General features: G+C 35.3%; 2 protein-coding genes across 3 annotated transcripts; one reads left to right on the top strand and one right to left on the bottom strand.

The window, feature by feature from the left end:
• The first annotated feature begins 1012 nt into the window (after window positions 1-1012).
• LOC141611790 (crossover junction endonuclease MUS81) lies at window positions 1013-16067 on the top strand. Its single transcript, XM_074430422.1, has 16 exons — window positions 1013-1370; window positions 2483-2565; window positions 2682-2760; window positions 2948-3034; window positions 3213-3347; window positions 5412-5637; window positions 7238-7445; window positions 7736-7830; window positions 8712-8854; window positions 9440-9497; window positions 10704-10862; window positions 13127-13206; window positions 14130-14367; window positions 14443-14529; window positions 15130-15259; window positions 15769-16067. Exons 1-15 carry the CDS (start codon window positions 1174-1176, stop codon window positions 15232-15234), a joined length of 1980 nt encoding a protein of 659 aa, XP_074286523.1. The 5' UTR covers window positions 1013-1173; the 3' UTR covers window positions 15235-15259; window positions 15769-16067.
• Window positions 16068-16151: 84 nt separating this feature from the next.
• Window positions 16152-22662, bottom strand: LOC141611791 (nucleotide pyrophosphatase/phosphodiesterase-like). Of its 2 annotated transcripts, XM_074430423.1 has the most exons (13): window positions 22112-22662; window positions 21931-22018; window positions 18929-19201; window positions 18718-18826; window positions 18484-18598; window positions 18208-18340; window positions 17844-18031; window positions 17375-17561; window positions 17172-17239; window positions 16980-17073; window positions 16684-16872; window positions 16518-16598; window positions 16152-16439 (listed from the first exon to the last, which is right to left on the bottom strand). In XM_074430423.1, the coding sequence occupies exons 1-13, from the start codon at window positions 22510-22512 to the stop codon at window positions 16386-16388; spliced, it is 1980 nt and encodes a 659-aa protein (XP_074286524.1). In that variant the 5' UTR covers window positions 22513-22662; the 3' UTR covers window positions 16152-16385. The 2 variants fall into 2 exon arrangements, with proteins under 2 accessions (XP_074286524.1, XP_074286526.1); XM_074430425.1 differs by lacking the exon at window positions 18929-19201 and having other exon boundaries at window positions 22112-22593.
• Window positions 22663-23347: the final 685 nt, after the last annotated feature.

Below are 23347 nucleotides of genomic sequence, written 5' to 3'. Positions count from 1 at the left end.
ATATTTTGGAATTAATTACTATGAAAGAGACTTTTAAGGAAAAGAAAATGAAGTCCACAGTCTTATTAAGGCCACCACAAAATTAAGCCTGACAAAACAAATATGAGGTCGAATTTAAAAAATCATCAGTTAATTGATATTATTAACGCTATGTTTAAAAATACCAGTTTATACCACTAAACATAAATGAAATAACATAACAGGATCATCATGTTATTAGATGTTCAAGTGACAAAAATTGTCACGTAGTTCTCCCATATATCTATAAAAAACGCACCTCTGAGATCGTTCTCGCAACTAATAATCACCAACCTAGATATGATTATCTGAATTCGTTAGTTTTCAAGTCTACTATTGTATGCGAGTTTTCAAAGTAGAATCATGCATGAATTCACATAGTATTAGTCCTCTGTATCTACAAACAAAACCAGATGGTACTTAATTAGAGAACGAAAATATAATTAAGAAGAAAAAGAACCAAAAACATACAACTATTTATATGTTTTGATAAACGATGAGGCATGAAGATTTATATAGGCACATGGAGGTTGTGTTTGCTTACGGTTGTTAATCTCATGATAGAATTTTAGTTTGTAAACAACTCAAATACGTATTTGTAATCAATTTCATATGGAACGTATGATACTAATAATACATTAAGAAGATGATGTATTAAATTATATCTTAATTAAAATTTAAATAATTTTAGGTAGTTCGTAAGAGTTGGACTCTCTGTAATCGCTCGAAAAAAGCTTCCTTTATTAATATAGATAGATGGATATATATATATATAGATTTGTCTAGATTTATGAATAAGACGGGTATAAGCGGAGCAAGGACATACGAGGTGGGGCGGGGTGGGTATGGGGCGGGTCTCATGTGATACCCACACCCGTCCCCCGACCTACGACGAATGACACTTTAGAAACCCATCCCCACCCCATGACCCATCATATCATTACCCGCACTTGCCCTAAGTAGGGCGGGTGTAGGGCGAGACCCGCCAAAACCCGCCCCACTAACATCCCTAATCATCATCACCCACATTTTTAAGAGTGGGCTAGTGTAAGTTACAAAATTTTCCCAGTACATGAAAGAGACGCAGAAAATTTGAAAGACAGAGAAGGAGAGGGAGTGGCGCGTGTTTCAAGAAAACCCTAATAGTGAAAGTTAATGGCGAGCGAGCAGAGAGCAGTTTGTCCCGAAAATGATGCATTGGTGGAGTACATGAAGAAATGGTGGAAAGATTTATCGGAGAAAAATGGCCAAAAATGTTCGCCTAATTTGGAATCCAATGTCAAGAAAGCTTTTACCAATGTTTGCCGCCATAAATCTCCCATTGCTTCTCCTAAAGACTTTTTAGCCATCAAGTTAGTTACTCACTCCTTTTTCTTCTCTTTTTTTTGTTCAATTGTCTTCAATTCAACTGGCTAATAAAGCAAAAATGGCTATTTAAAGTCGATGTGTTTCTTTCCTGCGTACATACTAGTATACGACCCCCTTACCCCAATATTTGGGGGAACATACGAGTAGGAATATGAATTGGGGTTTCCATGTCGTTTCAATTGCAATAGCTATTTACTGTATGGTACATTCTGCGATGTGAGGACTGATTATTAGGAAATGTTATATAAGGGAGTATCTTTTATCATAAGTTTTGATTCCGTACTTGTTAAGTTGTTAGTTGCTGATTTGCATTCTAAGCCAATGCGGATTGCTGACATTTGGTGGTATTTTGAGTCTATCAATATTCCTTAATGCTCAGCTGCTCACTGTTTTTATACTTTTAAACCTCAACAATGTCTTCGGCAACTACTCCATATATAACTATAGTACCGCTAACAATACTTCTCCATAGCCATTGTTAGATACCATTGGGATTGCACAGTTTTTCCCTACTATCAAATTACCGTCAGATGGGTTATCAGGAGTTGACCCTTTAATCTTGATGTAAAATGCGTAGAGGTATGTGCCTCCACATATGACTAACGCAAATAATAGAAAATGTGTTGCTCCATTGGAAAACACAGTTTCTTCTTGTCTTTTGAATTTATATCAAACTTTGATACGCTTGATGCCATGGATGTGCACATCTATTACTTTCCATCAGGGAGAAGCTGTTGATATTTGATAGTATAGGAATAAGTCTTTGTTTGCCGTTCTTAGGACTCCAGTGATTATTGAATACTAGGAATGAAGAGGAATTTTTAACACATAATGTAATAAACAACTACATTGTGATTATTTATTTTTATGTTGTTGATTGTTAGACTTTTATTCTTCACAGTAGGGATTAACTAATTAATTCACTTTTCTATAATCTATATTATCGTCCATCGTAGAGTATTGGGCTTGATTTACAAAGTCTAAAGTTATAATGTGGATCTGACCTCAAACTTCACCAGTCTGCATGCAAAGTTGAACCACTGCTTCGTTTCTTTTTTATCCTAATGGGTACTGATATGATTCAAAAATTTGGCAGAGGTGTTGGAAGATGGATGTTAAAAGAGATGCAAGAATTTTTCAAGAAAGATACTTCTGAAATAGATAGTTCACCAGTAAAAGGTATTTTCGCATTGGTATATATGTTTTTTAAAAGTTGGTTAAGACTCATATAAGGACGGTGTTGCTCTGAAGTCAATATTGTACAGGTTTGTAATGGTAAGTTTGATTGATTTTAGGTAAAAAAACTCGAGGTAGCAGAGCCTATTTACCGCAGAAAAATTCTGCTGCTTATGCATTATTGATTGCCTTATACAGGTATTGTCAATTTTTTTTCACTTGTATAGAGGTTCGACTTATGTTTCTAGATAGCGCTTTTTTTGTTGATGCATATTTACTTTAGAATTTACGGAGTAATATATTATGTATATAGTTTACTTAAAAAAATCGTTTTGGTGATTTTATTCTGGGGAGGACTTACTACTGGTGTTTGTTCCTTCACAAGGGGAGAAAAAAATGGAATTGAACATATGCGTAAGCAGGAGCTGATAGATGAAGCCGAAGCAAGTGGGCTATCACGGGCCCCAATTGGGTATGCTGATCTGTTTAACCGTTTCTATGTTTACCTCTTCTGTAGCGTATATTGTCGTTGTCATCTGCTTTCAACTTCCTATACTAATGCATTCCTGTGTATGCAAAGTATGGAAGCTTGTGAAATGGCTCCATTCAAATGTTAGTGTGTTACTATTGTTTTTTTTTCTTCTGTTTAGGCCTGAAAGGGGCAAAGGTAAACCAGGGCCACCAGGGCACATAGGAAGTTCTGCTAAGGAGTGGTATAGTGGGTGGAGTGCCATGGGAAAGTTAGTTGATAAGGGCCTGGTGGATAAGTCAAGTTGTCCAGCTAAGTACGACTCTATTCTTCTTCTCCTGGCGTAGATTCATTTTCTACTTACAGTCTTGTACAGAGCCTTTCTTTATCTCAAGTATGTTACCAGTCCTTATAAAACCATGACTTTCTGATAGTTTGCTTATCCTTGTTTTTTTGGCGGATTCTCGTTGTTGTGTTTATAATCTTGTATTTTCTGATTGTTACATTACATAGAATAATGAGAACATCTCAAAACATTTTTTTTTGGGAATTGGATTGAAATTTACAAAAATAAATGGCTCCATCTGATAGCTCATAAAAGTGGCTAGCTTTGAGCCGTTGTTTGTTTATTTTATTGTGGCCGTGGATGAGCTTTCTAGGATAGTCCAAGGGTGTTAAGTGGTGTTTTTAGTTATTGAAGGATGCTATCGAGTTGAAAGTAAATTTAGTATGCAGGAGTACACCAACAAACATTTTGCCCCAAAATTGCTTGGTTCAGCTAACATGAAACAGTTTAGTACGGTCAATGTGAGGTAAAACAATGAAAAAAGTGGTAAAAAAAGGAAAAAAAAAAGGAAATCATGGTGATAGTAAGACTAAATGGTTATAATGTTATATATAGTGTCAATATAAAACAAGAGAAAGGGATGGAATGAGCAATAAATGAAATTATGAAAGTAGTGGTATATCTAATTGTGGAAGAATGATTGGATTTAAAACTAATTACTGAAGATCATTTGGTTGGTCTTTTTCAAGTATTAGGAATGCGAATGTTTATGGTATACTAAGAATCTCACATCTTCATTTGGTTGGTCGTGTTCTTGTGTTTACAAAAGAGGATTTGTACCTATTCTCGTCCCTTACTCTGCACCTAGTAATTTCAAGCTTTACTTTCAGTGTCATTTACTTGTCAAGTATGAACTACTGTGCTTGTCAGCTGTACATTGTGCAGTCAAAGAGCTATAAATGCAAGATTGCTAAGGCAATAGCAATGGTGCAAAAGTAGGGAGTTTCATTCATACACGGAACTCTGTACTCATTGATTTACAAAATAAGTAGTTTCTTATATGAAATCAGTTTCTAAAGTAGAGAACCAGTTTTATCCATAAGAAACTTTTACCATTGGGGAGAAATAAGTTCATGTGTGATGATGTGGCAGTAAAACAAAAAAAGGTGGTATGGAATTTCTACCATTGCTCTTGGCCTAATGGTGGTAATTGTAATCTGAAGATTCTGAACAGGGTTCACAGCATGGTACATACAAACAGAATTCTGCATTCATTTCCCATTTTCCCCCGTATAGAGCACTGAGTTACCATAATTCACTTCTGACTCTGTGGATCAATGGGTTGCCGCACCGGCCTCAGATCTCGACCCGGGTGAGAAACCACCATCCTGTAACCGGCGTAGACATTCTGGACTTCGACTATGCCATTTGATTAATTTGATTCAAGTTTGTGCAGGATCTTTTTATTTGATGAAGCTAGTCTAAACAGTCAAACATCTGGCTGAGATAAAGCGAGGAGAACCTTGTATAGGTTGGGCAGAGCTTCTTTTATTGGGGACTAGGGCTTGATAGACAATGAAATAACATAGTCAACAATGAAATGACTAGAGATGACAGATAAAGCGAGTGAGACTTTTTTTGAGGTCTCCAGTATGAGAGACCTACTTACATACTGATGGATATATGAATTTGTTATCATTTTTGCCTAAATAAATAAGGATCTCGAATCTGTAATCATATGATCAATTTTCAACAGTTGGCGATTAGTCCCACTACAAATTTCGAGAAGTAATAAAATGCTGTGCTGTTTGGCAGAACTATTGACAATATGTTTATGATATATGATTTTTTATTTATTTGTGAAGAGAGAGGAATGGGTGAAGGTTATTCTTTATTTGTATCTGCGTTAGCCATCATATTGAGCATTATGCATTTATCATTTATGTGTTAATTTGGAACCTGAACTCATTTTTCTCATAGAATTGTAGATATTCTTTTTTGTGCAAAATTGCAAAAGATCCTTGTATTGGTTATATACTACTCCAAATCCAAATCGTAGTTTGTTGATCACATTTATATTTCCAAATTGTGAAGGTACAAGCTTTCCGATGAAGGTCGTCGAGTAGCAGTTGAGTGTTTGTCCAGATCCGGCATGATTGATTCCGGACAAAGTTCAGTCAGCAAAAATGGATGTTCAGATTCAGAAAAAGAGCTTACTGAGAATCTAACAATTGTCTCAGCTAATTCTCCCCAGAGGTTGACATCGACCACTGTTGATCAGAACACAAAGAACTCTATATCTGCAGAGTATTTTGAAAAGGCATTTTTCTCTACTAATTCTAATTCTGTTTTTTTCCTTCACATCTGTAACTCATGCTTCTTTCTGTAATTATATTATTTTGCATACATGATGTATATTTGCAAGAAACTAAGTGGGCTGTAGAAAAAGCAAGATAAATAGCTCCTTGAGGCTATAAAGCTTTGGTACTCAATAAATGGAAATTGTAGGAATGGTTGGTACTGTCATTGGTAAGGACTAAGGAGTAATCGCTGATGTTATGGAATTGTAGGAAGAGCAGCAAGATCCTCAATATTAACTTGTGATAGGTATGAATCTGTTGCTCTTTTGAGGGCCTATGGGCCCATTGCACTAAGCACGCCATGGTTTAACATATCTATTACTCAAGATTCATGGGATGTGGAGGAGGTGGTGAGATGGGTTCCTAGTGGTCAGATATTAGCAATTGATATTGCTCTCAATGCACAAGTAGGCGACAGTTGAGAATCAAAATTGGTTTGAGAAAAATCTGGAGGGTTCGATTTTGGAGGGAGGAATGTACCCTTGTGGTGCTCAATTTTCAAGGTAGGTGGTGGTGTTAAAGGAAGAGCAGACCACGAATATATTCTTAAATCAGGTGGTTGAAGAGAGAAAAGTTTTGGCTGAGTTGGGGAATGGCGAAAATGGGTATTTGGCCCTGTAGCATGGGACTTGGATGCATTCAGTCTAAAATCATGACCACTAAAGTATGTTATTCGTGGTCACTCTTAAGGCTTTTAGGCACATGCTTCTTTTATCTGACTGAAGCTACATTTTAAAAGTGTTTGAAGCACTATCCCTCTGGCATCTTTTTTTTTTTTTTTTTTGGGTTCAACGAAGCGCGCACTTAGTCGCATTACAATAGGGGGAGGGGGAATTGAACCTGAGACCTATTGTCCAGGATACCTCCGTCTTAATCACTAGACTAAGACATCTTCGGTATCCCTCTGGCATCTTTGAGTAAATGGAAAAGAGTCTCTTGCAGAAAAAGATTGCCCTATTCATTATAAACTCAGTAACGAATATAAGGTTGATCATTGATGCATATGCTGCTTGCTTATGTAGTAAACTAATCAAACCATTGAAAAGGATACACTGACGGTATATTTTAGTAATTTTACTATTTTGGACGCTGCTTTGGCGGTTCTCATTTTCTGAGCCTGATGTTGGTAGGACATAAAATGAAGTGTCGCTGGCATCTTCTATCTAATATGAATTTGTTTCTATTGCTTAGTCATTATTTGTATCTGTATCATATGCAAGCACATGATCTTTAAGTCTTTATGTGCCTTGTTTTGGAATTTAAGTGCTATACTCTGTACCTTTGATTTTTAAGATTTATAGACCAAGGATCTGAATTGTTAGTTTCCACATTGAGTAAATCTTGCTTGGTTTTCAATACTCTTAGACCATCAGAACTGTTTTTATGATTTGGGTGAGGAGAAGGTGTGGTTTTCTCCATATAGACTCTGGTCAATTGTTTTCAATTCATTTACTCAAATCTTGGTTCTTTGTGACCGAATAGTCCCCCAAACATAAATTGCAATGTTTTGGTGCCAGTTAAAGAGTTCATGTCATCATTCTCCTGTAATGCTACTTGTAGTTCACCCGATTGGGGTATTCGAGAAAACAAGTTCTACATGCCTGGACTGAAGTTTCTGTGTCTTCACCAAACCAAGATATGTCTACGCTTTGGCTCACAGTTTTATGCCGGCTGCGAGAAGATGAAGTCTATGGTGTTCAGCCTGTGCCACGAGCAATGGTAGGAAGCAGTTCTGGTGATGCTTCACTTAATAATAGGTTTACTGAAGGTAACTTTATTGATCAGTTAAGTGATTATGGATCTAGGACTATAGAGTTTCTAAGCTGAAAAGTTCAGAAAACAGATTGTCATTTACAGAGTATCACTATGTTTTCCATACATCAAAAAATTGTTTCACATTTTTGAGCGGGGCATTTGACCAAGTTCAACTAATTATGATTCTGGGTTTTTGCAGTTGCGGTGAATACTGTTACGCTACCTTTTTCTTTAGTGAAAAAGCGGATACAATTTATATTTCCGCATAAATATTTGGTTTTGACCCAGCTTCTGTCCTGGCAGGTCAACAAAATGTTACTCATGAACTGGATAAAATTGGTGACTGTTGTACCAATTCCTTCACCAATTCAGAAGCGAGTGCTGTTTCCTTGAGAAGTGTAAGCAATCCATGCTTCCTGGTTCCTATTCGAAGATTTCAATATGATTTCAGTCGTCAGTGTTATTTTGGTCGTTGCCTCTTAAATGCATCTGATGCCGCCTAATAAGGCGCCGCAATAGTTTTAAAACCATTACAAAGTTTTTGTAGTGCAGGCTTCACAGCATCGAAGCTGTTCCTATCAGCTTTAGATGTCATCATGTATTTCTTTGAATATTTTCTAAAGCTAATAAATATATTAAAGTTTTTATCTTTAACGTAAAAGCAATAAAGTGCGGCCGAGGGTGCGCACAAGTTTAAGCTCACCGAGGCAGTAGTCCAAAATGCCTCGCTGTGTCTTGTAGATACGGTGTAGTTAGCGAGATCTATGTTTTCTTTCCACTTCTTTCATTATGCCCTTTTTTTTGCCACATTATCCCTTTTTACATGTTAGCCACGTTTTAAATTCTTAGAAGGTATTGTTGAACAAAACTTGATTTGAAACTACAAATTTATTTGCAAAAAATTGATTTTGAAAATACAAATTTATTTACAAAAACATGTTAGCCAAAACACTTCGCTTTACCTTTTTGATGCCTTTGTCTTGCACATTGCGTTTTGTTGCTACGGGCTCTAATTGCTTCGTTGAGGTAGACTAATTTCACCATGTGATTGGTCGCTTCTGGGTTAGTGTTCACTTGTACACTCATTGATTTGATTCGGTGATTAGACTTATTCTTTGTCTTGTACTCTTGTTATACTCTTTCATTTTTATCCGTTGTTGAGCTGTGTAGTTTAAAGACTGGTAGGCCATGTACGTAGTGTCTTGTGCTGATAAAAATTTACCATATTACGTCTAATTTTTTTAACTTCATGAGCTTATCTATTATGTGGATGTCACAGGAAAATCAGATGCGCAACACCTTTCAATCTGGTTTTGGAGCCAGTCAAAACATTTTAAAAATGCCGCCACTTAAAACTCTGGAAAAATTTGAGGAAGCATATAAAGTTATCTTGGTATTGGATGATCGTGAACACTTTGTCAGGTTAGCTACAATCTCAAAATTATAAATGTGATTTCATGTAACCCAGAACAGCAAAAGAAGCTCACTCCCACTCTGGTCAAGTATGATACATTGTGCATACTCATCAGTGTGGCATGTATAGCTCTCCTCTTTCATACACTTGTGTCAAACTGGATTTGTTTGTATCTATGTCACACACTCACACATTCTTTTAGGTTCCGTGCCTTTCAATGTGATAGTTTCTTCTATGGTTAACTAGTGAATGATGGGATACTTATTGCGAGCAGTCATTTGGCTTGCTCGATTCTTTATGCTAAAAGTATCAGTCTGTTATTTCAATGGGTTATGCTGTAGTATGATATTTCCTTTTCTTACACTCTGATTCTTGTAAAGCTTCCGATCTGATTCATTCACTCTTCCTTCAAGCTGAAATAGGAGAGAGTTACCCAAATTTTACTTATCGTGTGTCCAAAATTTTATACAGGAAGTTTTTGGAGAATCAGAGTACTCCGTAGTTATTATATATCTGTTGTTTAATCTTTAGTACGTGAGTACTCTTACTTTTTTTTTTATTTCCCTTTCATCGATAATCCTTTTGTGTTTCAGGCCGAACTCGAGAAACATCATACAGAAGATTGGCAGAGAATTTAAAATTGAAATACAGGTCACTTAATGCATCCTGCTATTGCTCACTATTGGTACCCTACCATTCCTTGTTCATCTCCCTTATTCTGGCTATAAAAATTGACACAAAATGAAGTCAAATTGAGTATGAAACGACACTTTCTTATTCTTACTTTTTAAATGTTAAATGTGCTCTGGTTGGATATAGTGGAGCTAACCCCCCCCCCCCCCCCCCTCATTTCGTCTTCTTATGAAGGATAATCCAGGATGTATACATGGCTAGTGTTTCTTTTCCTTTCTGAACTAAGAATCAATTAAATCAATATTGATAAATAGAAAGGTTAGCCCGAAAGGATAGAGCCAGTGGCTAGAACTTCGGTGAAAATCCTAAGGGGTCTCATGTTTGAACCCCTCTAAGAGAAATATTGTGGCGGTTATTTATGGCCCGAGACTTGGGCGGGTTACGGTTGGGTCGGGTGGGTTAGGGTTCGATCAGTTCGGTTTCGGGTAAAATACGGGTCGCGTGTATTCCGGGTTTGGAAAATACGGGTTTGTACGGGTCGGGTTTATACGAGGTTTGGGTCGGATTAGGGTCAAAATACAGTCAGCTAAATGCCTTCTTACAAATCTTTATTTTCTTTTAATCTTTGTTGTAAATATATAATGATTCTTAATCTTTATTTTAGTTTTAGGTCACACATGCTTTGTTTTAAAGCATAGTTTTACCTTATTACTCAATGTTGACCTTATAAATCTAGTCACTTATTGTCATGTATGAGCAATTGATCAATATTTTGCATAGGAACGCGATATTGAATATATTAAATATTAAGCGCGTATTCTTACTAATCATCTTGGTAAACGACTAAACGTGTTACATGACTAAATCCTCTGTGGCCACTTATGCCAATCAGCCACCGAATAATGCTTAATTCCTTACTCACAAAGCCATATTCCATTGTGAAATGACTTTGCAAATATATCCTGGGCTTTGCATATTTTCATCCAGTACCAACAAACACCTTTCAGGCGATAATAGTCCTGCCACTCTTTTCTGTTTGTGCAATTGAAAAATAAATGGGAGTGTCTAGTTGGATTGCGGAACAATCTTTATGTGAATTTGTTGTGTGCCGTCATCGTAGTTGCTCTTTAGTTTGTTAACTGTTACAAAAATGTGCAATATGCCAACATATGAAGATGTTGTAGTGCATTTGAGGGGCTTTCATGACTTAAGACTTGTCACCAGGTGAGACGCTTACCAGTTGGAGATGGAATATGGATTGCACGTCACAAACAGCTTCATACTGAATACGTCCTTGATTTCATTGTCGAGAGAAAAAATGTGGATGACCTGCGTAGTTCAATAAGAGATAACCGCTACAGGGATCAGAAATTGAGGCTCCTGGTATTGTTCCTTTGTGCTTTAAACAAGTTTTAACTAGATTTCATGACTACGTAATTGCCATGACGTGCTTTCATACCTTCTTTAACATCATGAAGAGCAGACATAGTTTTTATGGACTTACTCCGTACTTTTTTCTGGGATCATGATGTTTCTCCATCCAATTTTTCCCTTCGCGAATTTGAAAGTTGCATTCTGTTAATTACTCTTTGGGTCTTTGGGATTGTTTCAATGGAGGGAGTTAGAGGAAGGGATACAATTTCTGTGGTTTGGTTAGCAAATAGCCTTTGAGGGAAATGGAGGTATGCATTTTCCCCTCGAAGACCAATCAAAATTCGTTTAACATATGATAAATTGAAAACTCTTTTTGCTCAATTTTCTTCCCCTTCTTTCCATCCCCTATTCCCCTCCCTTTTATTTCCCTTCTCAAATGCTATCCAAACACACCCTTTGTATACCGTGTCTTTTGCTGGGTTATTGGGGAAAACATGAGCATGCTTTACATTGTCGTCATTGAATATGGTTGTGAAGAAGGATTATTACCACTTTGGTGACCTTAGGGTTTGGGCTAATTTCACTTTGTTGCCTTAAGTTTTCACTAATTTCACTCTCAAGCCCTATGTTTTGAGCGATTTCCCACTTTGGTAACCTACATAATAGTTTCAACCATATGTTGTCTTAATAATAAATATTTTTGTTTTTTAGTTTCATTTTCTGGGCTTTTTCCCGCTTCTTGTAACCAAAAAAAATAATAATAAATATTTTTAAGCAAGATATATTAACTTCTGTACAAGCTTTACATGAAATTTAACATTACTACTTACTGTAATGATTAGGTTTGCATTTTATTTTGCTGAAAATCTGAGCATTAATTAAGACAAAATTAACCATAGTTTGTAACCCATTGATTGATGGCATAATCTAATTAGGTACATTAACAACATTAGTCTATTTAGATATTTTTGTGTGGCCAATTAGGCTTTATTAAATCATCAGCTTATTACAAATATTTATATAGGGGGTTAAGTTTCGGTAAGAACACTACATTCGGTAAGAACAATTTTAGAATGTACCTTTCATTGATTTGAAATGTTCATAACAATAGTTTTGAAATGTCCCTTTTTTTTTGTTTTTGTTTTTGTTTTTGTAGGACTCTCTCTCGTTCAACAAGTTCTTTACGTTTTTATTCTCTTGTGAGGAGTATTTCAATGAAACGTTAATAATTTTGTTGAATGGGATTGAGTAATTGTGACTGTTCCAAAGTGTACGTAAGATTCTTTTCCCTAGGTTCATTACAAAACCTTTTAAGGGGTGTTTGGTTCAAACACAAAAGGTACGAGGTATTGGTTTGGAATGAGCCAAACCCATACCAAGTGTTTGTTTGGCAAATTTGGGAGTTTCATACCCATACCTCAAACCCATGAGGTATGGGTTTCTCATACCCAAGGAGGGGAGTGGGTATGAGATTTGATATAATCATACTCCCTCCTATTCATTTTAACCTTCCCCTTTCAAAAGGGCACGCAAATTAAGGGTAGGATTATTTTATTGTAAAGTATTGTGGTGGTGTAAGGTAATTGGAGAGAGGGAAGGTATTATTGTGGGGTAAGATGATTAAAATAAGTATTGTTGTGGGGTAAGGTGATTAAAATAAGATAAAGTATGAGTATTGTGGGGTATTGTTGTGGGGTAAGGTGATTAAAATAAGTATAAAACTTTACTAAATAAGGAAAGGGGGAGAGTTATATGAATAGATGAAAAAGGAAAGGGGGAAGGTTAAAATGAATAGGAGGGAGTATAATACAGTAATTGATTTCTACCAAAACGTGGTGATCACCCAACTTTTAAGAGTTTTTGAACTATTGTTCAGTGATCCATTTTTTTTTTTGCTGTAACCTTTGTAAACTGTTGAGAATTTATATGTGCATTCCGTTCCATGGTATGAAAACGACTTTAGAGCTAAGTCAGTGAAGTTTTTATTGTTATCACAATCATAAGATCTCTTAAGGAATCTTTTGATAGCGTCTAGTTCTATTCCAAGATTGTTGATTTTCATTTTGCAGTCAAATAAACTTGCAAATTCATTTGAAGTAAATAGATCCTTGTTATTGAACTCAAATGCCATGTAAACCTCATTAGTGCTTTCTCAAATACGAACTGCTACCTTTGGTTTGAGCGCTGTTCATGGTCAGCTGCTCTTTTGTTTATGTAACTAGCTAACTGGCTTATGGTGTCTTAGTCTGATTAGACTGCAATGATCCTTTCAGAGAACTGGAATTAAAAAGATCATTTATGTGGTAGAAGGTGATGCAAATGCTTGTGAAGGAGCTGACAGCATAAAAACCGCGTAAGAATTTTCACTTTGAAATGTTTTTCATACCCTATAACATATTTATATATCATTCTTCCTAAGTGTCTTTCTTCCCTCAAAGCTTCCTATTTGTGAGTCATGGTACAAAATAACTGGCGCATCAGACGTTGCGGTTCATCACAACTTGTTTTCTGTCTCTCATATAAGTTGTATCGGCTATAATTATCGTTTAAATGTTGGCCACGTCGGCCAAATATTTGCTGCTTTTTTGGAACCCTTTATATATCGGAAAATATTGTTGTGGAAAGTTGAAAAGTCCTTTTCGTAACTGCTGATATTTAATATCGTGCTGTGGATGACACCTTGTAGTGTCTCGCCTTCCTCCGAATGCTCAGTTACAAGCTCATGTTTACACTATCTTAATTTGTATTTACTTAGTTATATTACAATACAAATCTCCATCAAAATGGTTATTTCCTTAGAGTTGTCCTCAATCTAGTGCGGTGAGGATAGGCTGGACGTAGTCTAAGCTGGATGAGCTGATGCTTGGAGATATATTATGTTGGAGGGGAAACTCCTCCATCTTAGTCACCGAGTAGCATATTGTCCAGGAAGACATTTGATTACTCCATGTCTTAGTTAGAAGAGGGGAATGCTATGAACTTGTGATTAAAGAAAAAAATAGGCAACTGATCTAACGATTCTGATAGAATTTTTAAAGACCAACTTGTTTGATTACACCATTGACCGGTGCCATTTGGTGGGAGTAATTCTTCATTTTACCATCAAAGGGTGATTTTGATTTTACCTAAAAATATTACTTCCTCCACACACCTATTTCACCCCATTTTAATAAAATACTCCTCACATATATTAGAGAAATGGGGTGAAAACTTATGTGCGGAGGGAGTAGGATTCTGAACTTGTCTAATACTTTTCTTTTCCTTCTGGCATTTCAGCTGTTTTACTACGGAGATCTTGGATGGGTTTGACGTACAAAGAACAAGTGGCTTAAGTGACACTCTTCATCGTTATGGTTTTCTCACACTGGCAATCGCTGACCAATATCAGCTGGATTCATCTTTAGCTAATTGTCATGCCGCTGTTCATTGCCTCGAGTACAACCAATTCATAAAGAAGTGTAATGAAGTTGATAAGATGACTGTTAGTGATCTCTTTGCCACCCAACTCATGCAGGTAGTCTGCCAGATTAATAATCATAACATGTCTCGGATTTCATTCCAGTAAATTAATTTATTTGGTTCAATACAGGTTCCTCAAGTTACTGAGGAAGTTGCTGTTGCTGTCTTGGATTGTTATCCGACGATTTACTCTCTGGCTTTAGCATATGCATCTTTGGTAAATCTCTAGATATGATCCTTATTGCCCTGGTTATATTTATGAACCTGTTTCTTCGATATCAAACAGATAGCATGTTATTCTATCATGATGACCGAGAATTTGTGCAATAATACCATCTACATTAGAAGTTTAGACTTTTGAGTAGTTGACATGGAATCGGCAGCTGGAGATTATTAGGACAACTAAAGCTGAATTTGAGCAAATGGAGCATGATGTTTCTTTCCTCCCATTTCCAATGGGCCAACGACTCATTATTTTTCAGCTTTAGAATTGGATGGAACAATAACTACTAGCTAAACCATACTTGTATTGTGAAGTAGCAAAGTGTGTATTTACAGCCGGATTTTTCGTAAGGGTCATCTGAAAACATCTTTTCAGCATTTTGACACAAGTAAGATCGCGTACATTTGGCCCTCCTATCCTCCAGTTGCAGGAGCCATTGAGGCATTGGGGGTAAAGGCACACATGATATATTAGCGAAGGCATGTTTGTTGTGTAATTGAAGTAGAGTAGACTTCAGGATGATGGTTGTGTTCGTAGTTTAATTGAGTAGAGTGAGTAGAGGTTAGCTCACTACCTTAACTGTGTTTTTGGAAGGATGATGATGTTCATGCTCAGGAAGAGTTGCTAATTAAGGAAAGTAATGGAGCAATCAATGCTGCTGCCAGCAGACATATCTTCCGCTTCATTTGGGCTACTTGACTCTTCCTTTTGGTGCTCAAGAGAGGTATATAAATTTTAAATTTTGTTGTACTGCAGTGTCTCAAAATAATTGCCGATATTGACCTATTTTTGCATCTTACAAATAGATGGTTCGACATTTTTTTTTATTAAGGAATGCTCCACAATATCTGGGCACGGTTGAGCAATGAGGTTGTGATGATGTCGCTAATTACTTGTATATGATTATTCTTGAAAATAATACGGAGTATAAAGTAATGTGGGATGGAACTGGAGGGCTGGAGGCTGAGGGAGGAGTGTTGTAAACTTGTAATAGTCTTGATGTGCCTCTGGTTTTACTCTACTACTTCTAACAAAGATGGTTTTGTACAACTTGCCTGCACTGTAATTCTACTAGCATAGTTTAATACTCCTAATGTGTGCTGATTTTTGAGCTCAAAGTGCTGTAGAGACCGAGTGTAGAGACCGCACCTTACAAAAGTCAGGATACTACTTTTTTTTTCGCTAGGAACAAGGATAAAGTTATTTATATCTCTCTGTACCCGCAAAATTCAGGTGCTTTTAGCAATGGGGCTAATAATGATATTGACGGGATGAGTAACCTTGAAGATAACCAAATGAAGGACAAGATCCGGAGGCAGTGAGAAGTCAGAAATCATATATTGAGACTAAAACTGCAATGTTGAAGACTGAAAATGTCCGCTAGCGTAATTATATGGTGTTTTTTGCAAGAAATACGATCTGATTTTACTGTTAATTTTATGAAGAAAAAATGTCTATTACAACTTGCCTACATCGTAATTCAATTAGAATAGTACTCTGTATAATACATTATCTAATAGAACTTTTTTCGACGGAACATGTTGAAAAACAATAATCTTGACACCGACACGCTGCTCATACTACATGTAAGTTGTCACAAGCACATTCACATCATTGCGTAAAAATAACATTTTCACATACATAACTCTTGCTAATCAGTATCTCTTTGATGAAGTATATGTACAATCAATCTTTGTGCTACATTAACATTTTTTTTTGTATAATTAAAATTCCCCCTTACCTCCCTGTAAAAATGCTTTAATCCTAATGACTATATATACTTGGCAATCTAGGTAGGTATCCAGCCAAAATGCTGCTGAAATTGGCTAATCTTCCATCCTTTTTCACCTCTACTTCATCAAACGAAACGAATCTTCAACTTGTCTTGTATTTGAGTTCACAAACTGCATATGAAAAACCAACATTAACTTTAAGCTACTCTCGCGAAGATGTATATGTTGCTGTAAGATTGCAAAACTAACCTCTAACTTTAGTTCTTTCTTTGTTGCTTGTATTCTTGTGTATCCAAACTTTGAGATCCTTGATAGACTCCAGTCATGTACCTGCCCAATGTAGAAGAAGATCAGTTACTTGCCCTTATGTTGTAGACGATGATCATAATCTCATTTCCAATACATGTGTGCTTACATTGTCTGAGAATGGATCCAATGTAAACCCTGCCATTCCTATAACAGCTTGAACTGGAGCAGTATAGTTTGAGTTATTGTAAGTATCGATACCATTCTGATCTTTAATTGGCATGGCCTTGCATTTCCCTTTATATATCGCACAAGTTCTCTCGTAGTTGTGAACATGCCCAAACAAGGCTAAATCAACCTAAAATTGGCAGTCACAACCAACAGGACGAGTTATAGCAAGTATAAGGATGATATACATATATATTAATACTAAAGAAGAGGACATTAGTAATAACTAACAAGTACCTTGTTTTGAAGTAGCAATGGCTCTACATAATTCACGAATAACGGATCAATATTCAACAAAGCCGCTTTGAGAGAGGTGTACATTGGCCTATGCCTGCAATAACCCAAGAGATAATTGCATTAGAAGTAACTCTATTGCTCTGAAATATTCCGTCAATATATGTTGGGTACTAATCTAAAATATTGACCTACCCCGTAAAAATGAGCCAAGGAGTTGTTGCCCTATTTACCGAAGCCATGTCTGATTTCATCCACTTATACTGCACAAAAGCAAACGTATGAACTAGGCTATCTCCGTATTTACCGAGTATGTTTGTTTTCCTTGGTAAGACAAACACAAGAGCAAAAAAGATGAAGTAGGCAATAGACAAGGGTTATGTATCCATACGCCATACCTGTTCTGAATTAGGGTTCCAGTCATGCTCAGTAGAAATAACAGTGAAGTGTACAGGGCCTTGCTCTATGGAGTACCAAGGCTTATCCTTGGCTGACGTAGGCATTTGGAAATAGGTCTCATAAGGAACGCCACATTCTCCACCAGAGTCCGGTGTTATATATACTGATCCTGAATCAATGTAGTCCCTATTCATCATCACCGTGAACAAATATTCAATATGCTGTAAATCAAGAAACGAAAAAAAATGCATTGTCCCTTAATTTCACATTCATCTTCTCATGCATCCATTGTCCCTTAATTTTCTAAACTTGTGCAAGATTTTATAATAGTAATAATGTTAATGTTAATGTTTATACTTGTATATTTATTTCATGGTCTATGTTTCTCGGAATGTGAAATGTGAAGATTAATGTTAAACCAAATCATTATTGTTTTGGTCTAAAAGTAGGCGTTAAGATAAGAAAAACCTTTCATGGTTGCCAATGGCTGTCATATAAGAGAGTCGAGAAGCAAAAGGAGTGATTTGATGAAGAAAATAGTCCCATTCAACTAGGAAACCAGTAGCATAGCTTATATCACCAATGTGAAAAACGGAGTCCACGTTCCCTGATGCTACTTCCTCTGTTAATGCGGCTGCTACAGAGATTGATCCTGGCTAATCAATGCCATCACAATTTTAATTTAATTATGAACTGAATGTTTAACCAAAATTTCCACTTTGTATTAGTGCATTGCTCTAAAAACAAGTGTACCTAAGATATTAGAATGAAAAGCATGCATGACACCAAGAAAGTGACTTAGAAGTGCATTCATAGTGTTGGTAATAATCACCTGAATATAATGCTCAACTGTACCATCCTGGGGAGCTTTACCCATGTCACCAAATGCTAAAAACCTTAACTCGTCTGATCCACTGGATGGCGGTGTCCGGAATTGGATGTTATCACTCCACCCAACTGAATCACTGCACAATGAAAGCATAAACAACATTATTGTCTCAGTAAGGCTCCTCCTATAAATGTCGAAAATTGCATGTCTGGATTGATATTTGACAACCATTAGATGTCGAATGAATCATTTTGTTATTTGGATGAAAGATAAAATTACCTTCCTAGTTTGTATGAAAAAATGGTTGAAGGAGTAAGGCCAGTCATAACAGCTGAATGGATAAAACCTGGATTGTGCCATCCAAAATCCTGCGCAGGGCTTTTTACCTCATTACCTATATATATATATATGTGTACATGCACCCAAACATGACATTATTATCTGTATCCAAAATTAGAGAATAGATGAATAATTCTAAGTTTCATAATACATTGTGTAAAATTCAAGTCCTACCACACATATGAGCTTGTGTGAAAGTTGTGACAGATGAAGTCTTGGATTTGCTGTTACCATACTGTACTTGTTGAGGTTCAATACTTCCACTCACCCATGTTACTCTCATCTGCACATTTAGAAAATACGATATTCTTATATATATTTGGCAATTAGCAGCAGTACTCAATTTAGTACGTATAGTCGTATAGTAATAGTAATGTATATGTACCGCAGTAGCAGTGGAGTCGACACTTGATAAATGTGGATAAAGAGGGTTATTAGGAGTTGCAAATGGAAGTGGGTGATCAGTCCTCTTCAAAATGCAAGGAGTGTCAAAACCGTTGGCAAAAAGCACAAATTCGATGTCTGTGCGAATGTTGATCACATGAAATGTCAATGACGCACTGCAAGTATTAATTAAGCAACCTCCGTTGTCTGCCTTCTCTTTGCATTCACTGTTTTTGCATGCTAAATAATCTCCATCACTTTTTAAATATGCAGCCTACGATTGGGAGGACAAGTATAACAGTTAGAAATTCATTATATATATAGTAAATTCATCACTTGATTTTTTACTGCACAAATTCTAGAATACAACGGTCTTTTGCTTTTCTAGAAAAAACCATTCATTTATTGTTGTCAACATAACAATGATTTTATATAAAGAATAAGAATTACTTATCTTATGCTTCACGGCCTCACCTAAATAGGAATAGGCTGCAGCTGCATTGCCTTATTATTTTAAGTTGGTGGTGGTTAGATAATTGATAATGATTGAGCGATTTTTTAGGAGTTGCATGTACTTGGAATGTGACAGACAGACAGACAACGTTGTTGGCAATCTGTGGATGAAGAATAAATATGCCAGACTATAAACATCGTGGGAACGAACCAAGAATATAGACTTTAATTGTTCGCTGCAAATTCAAGTGGGGAAGACTTCAGCTTTTTAAAGGGAGTAACACTGTTACTGTGACTACTCCACACAGCTTTTGTTTCTAAGGTTAGGTCAGAGCAGTGACGGATTTAGGGAAACTAGTAGGGGCGCTGGAGATACTTCTTTCGTACCATTATTTAACTTATAATTAAACTATAGATTATTCTAATGTATGCCCCAAGAAAAATGTCTTAATATGGAAATCAAAATATGTTCTTATATCATCTTACACTAATCTAAATGTGAAAAAATGTGTTTTTTTTGTCCTCATACATAAAGTTGACTTTTAAAATCAATCTTAGTCAAACAAGAACACTTGTTAAGAGTTTAGAAGGCACAAGTGATTGCTAAGAATATAATGATTGAAGTATTGAACATCTGAACCATTAGTCCCTTATCTATAAAACATAGGACGATTGAGTGGAAGCTAAGCAATCCTAGATAACATCAAACAATGCATACAGTTTAGTTTTTCTTTTACATCACGCAACTATTTCGACGACCACCCTTTTATTAGCAACACCCACGTACACACATTTTTGTAATAAAAAATCAAAAACAAATAACTACGTACTCATCATCTCTTGAAAGCAATTCATCTCTAACGGTTCTACTCCTCTGACCTCTCTTGATTCAATTACGTCCATCTCCCATTTTTAATTTCTTTTCATGGCCACACATTACTACATTCAAAGAGATATTATCGAAAAAGAAATGGCTTGAATTACTATACTAATATCATCAAAATTAATGTAAGAAATATTGGACAAACGTAGTTTCTTTACAAGTTAAAAATATGAAAAATCGTTATCTTCTTATTTTTTTTTTTTTTTTTTTTGACAAAGATTATTGCTGAGTAGTGCTCCAAAATTAACGTGTTTAGTGAGTAGTTAGCGGATAATAAACAAGTTAGTACGGAGTATATATATATATATATATATATATATATATATATATATATATATATATATATATATATATATATATAACTGGGTTGAAATGCTGTGGATGCGCCACGTGTCAACCCAGCCTTAAATACACGTATTAATTACAACTGAATTAAATACAAACATAATAAATATTGTATAAATCTCAGCAAAGTATTAATTATTGTTTAATAAATTTTATTATAAAATTATATTAAATAATTTAGGTGATTTGATTCTAAATTTACAAAAAAATTATTTTGATAAAAAATCTAAAATGTAAATAATTACGTTCATTGTGAAAAATGCTTTCAATTGAGTATAATTTTCATTTTATTTATTGAAATATTTATTTTGATATGCAGAGATGATTAAAGTGATTGTCTCACAACGTTTTACATTTACATAAAAAAACATTTTGAGAAAGTTATAAAACTTAGACTATTAAACCCATTAAGAAAAAAATATTTGGAAGAGTCATTGTATATATTAAAAACACAACTTTAAAAAAAACTACTAAGAGATAAGTTTTTATAGTCTGAGAAAGGAAAAAATTATATTGGACAAATTGAATAACATGAGATTTTGATAGGTTTCAATAGTGTGATAACGAGTACATGTACGAGTGTGTATGTACATAGTGATCGCAAGTGCATTTGAATAATCAAAACAAAATTAATGATTATTAAGTAATATAGTATTATAAATGACATGAAAAATTAGAAAACGCGTTACTTTTATTTTAATATCTTTAATTAAATATGTATAAGTCAAATATAAAATATTGATTATGACTAACCAAATACTCCGTATTACTTTTTTTTAAATATTTTATATGTTATCTTTTAAATACTTTGAAGTTAAAACATTAAAAAATAATATTTGAGAAAGTTCAACCTATTATATTTACAGGTAATAAACTCTTAAACATCATTATATATAATTGTTTAAAAAACAAAAGGTGTAAATTTTTCATAGATATGTTCGACACATATCACATGCAAGACACAATCAAAACATTTGAATAAATTGAGTTTGAACTCTATATGTTTGATAGATAAATATCACATGTTATACTCAACCCCCCGGGCCCATGCATTCCCGCACCACCACATGGACCACGTAATTAAGCCACCCCCTTCAGGGGCTGCAGTGGCCAAGTGATCATCGCCCCAACTGGTAGAACCTGAGACCTCTCAACTCCTGCATTTCTGCAAGCTTCAAGTCTTAACCCAGCTACCACTAGACTAACACCACTTGATTTCTTAGCACTACTTGGGTAAACAGTTTTTTATACAAGAATATTTGGTAGAGAAAAGGGTTAGAATTATATAGTTCAATGAAAAATAGAAAATGTAGGTAAGTTACCTTAACCGGGTAATGGCAAAGGAGAGGCAAACTGCTAAAATCTCCCGTCTCTTTGTAAAGGAGAGTGTTGAGAAGACAGTTCTTCACACTGAATCATACATGAGTACAAATATTAATCTACTAGTCTGAGTACTAGAAGGAAGAGATATACTAAATAGAGAAGGTACTTAATTAGTAATACCTTGAATGAGAAGGAGAGATCATGGCAACCCAATGCTTCTCGGACGGTTGCAATACACCCGAGACGGTGACGATCACATTCTGGTCATCAAGGAGGGAAGAACCCACATTGGTAGTAATCTTAAGATAAGGATTAACATTTAAAGGACATTCAATCAACTTCCTTCTATTTAGCATCCTAAAATGAGGAATTTCATGCCCATTTTCATGTAAATCTTGAGCTCTAAAATGCACATTTCTAAGAGATGCTGCTGTTGTTGGTACTGCATATGACAAGTTTGATGAGGAAATAAAAGAGATTAATACGACAAGAAGAATAATGGGTATCATCTTGGATCCTTGTTGTTCCAACTTACTCGGAGTTTTTGACTTGGATATTTGTTTATGCATCATAGTAACCATTTTCTTGTTATTTGGTTTACAAGGTTTTGCAAATAGTTGGTCCAAATATGGATATTTTATATAGACATGTAACTCTCCACACCTTGCTTGCAAGGTTTATGTAGTAGGGTCCCGATACAAGAGTTTACTTTTAATTTGAATTTTGCAGGCATGTGATTTGCAAAAGGTCGGCCAATTAAATACGGAGTATATTCCTAGCTTCTTTATACACCAAATTATTGTATAATTCTTCCAATAATGGACTACCTTCATCAATTGCAAATTTGCAATTATGTTATATAACTACTTGATTTTTTAACAATAATGATTTAAACTATTTTAAGAGAGTAATTATTCTCGAGCTAATTTGATCAAAATACTAAATCCTACTAATTTTATACTCCCTCCAATCCAATCCAAACTACGAGAAAAAGGAACATACATCGGATGTAAACCTCAGATTTTACTTGTTTTTGAGCATGTGTATTTTTTTTGAGCTTATTATCTCAAACTTGATTTGTTTTTGAGCATATATGTATTTTTTCTGAGCTTATTAAAGTTTATAAGTTAGATTTTAATTTTTTTTTTTCCGTCAAAACTCACATTTAACTAAGTTTGTATGTAATGTTTTTGAGTTTTATTGTAAATTTTGAGCTTAATGTTTTAGTGAATAAACTCAGAAATTTTATAGTAAAACTCATAATTTTTAAAACAAAACTCAAAAACTTTATTATAATGCTCAGAAACTATAAAACTGGTGGTAGTACATCGGATGTATAATCCATTTACTGTCCAAACTACCCATTCACTTTTTAAAGTCAACTTTGTTAAATATTGACCTCAATTATACAAAGCC

The sequence above is a fragment of the Silene latifolia genome, chromosome 11 (genome assembly GCF_048544455.1).
Source record: "Silene latifolia isolate original U9 population chromosome 11, ASM4854445v1, whole genome shotgun sequence".
NCBI classification, from domain to species: Eukaryota; Viridiplantae; Streptophyta; class Magnoliopsida; order Caryophyllales; family Caryophyllaceae; genus Silene; species Silene latifolia.
Note: the sequence above shows the minus strand (reverse complement) of the source record. Positions and strands in the feature narration are given on the sequence as shown.

Coding starts and splice junctions, on each gene's coding strand:
- LOC141611791 (XM_074430423.1), bottom strand. CDS start 22,512: ATGGTTACTATGATGCATAAACAAATATCCAAGTCAAAAACTCCGAGT. Junction 17,562..17,843: donor GCCATTGGCAACCATGAAAG/GTTTTTCTTATC, acceptor GATGATGAATAG/GGACTACATTGATTCAGGAT. Junction 16,440..16,517: donor AGAAAGAACTAAAGTTAGAG/GTTAGTTTTGCA, acceptor TTTCATATGCAG/TTTGTGAACTCAAATACAAG.
- LOC141611790 (XM_074430422.1), top strand. CDS start 1,174: ATGGCGAGCGAGCAGAGAGCAGTTTGTCCCGAAAATGATGCATTGGTG. Junction 2,566..2,681: donor AGATAGTTCACCAGTAAAAG/GTATTTTCGCAT, acceptor GATTGATTTTAG/GTAAAAAAACTCGAGGTAGC. Junction 9,498..10,703: donor AATTTAAAATTGAAATACAG/GTCACTTAATGC, acceptor ACTTGTCACCAG/GTGAGACGCTTACCAGTTGG.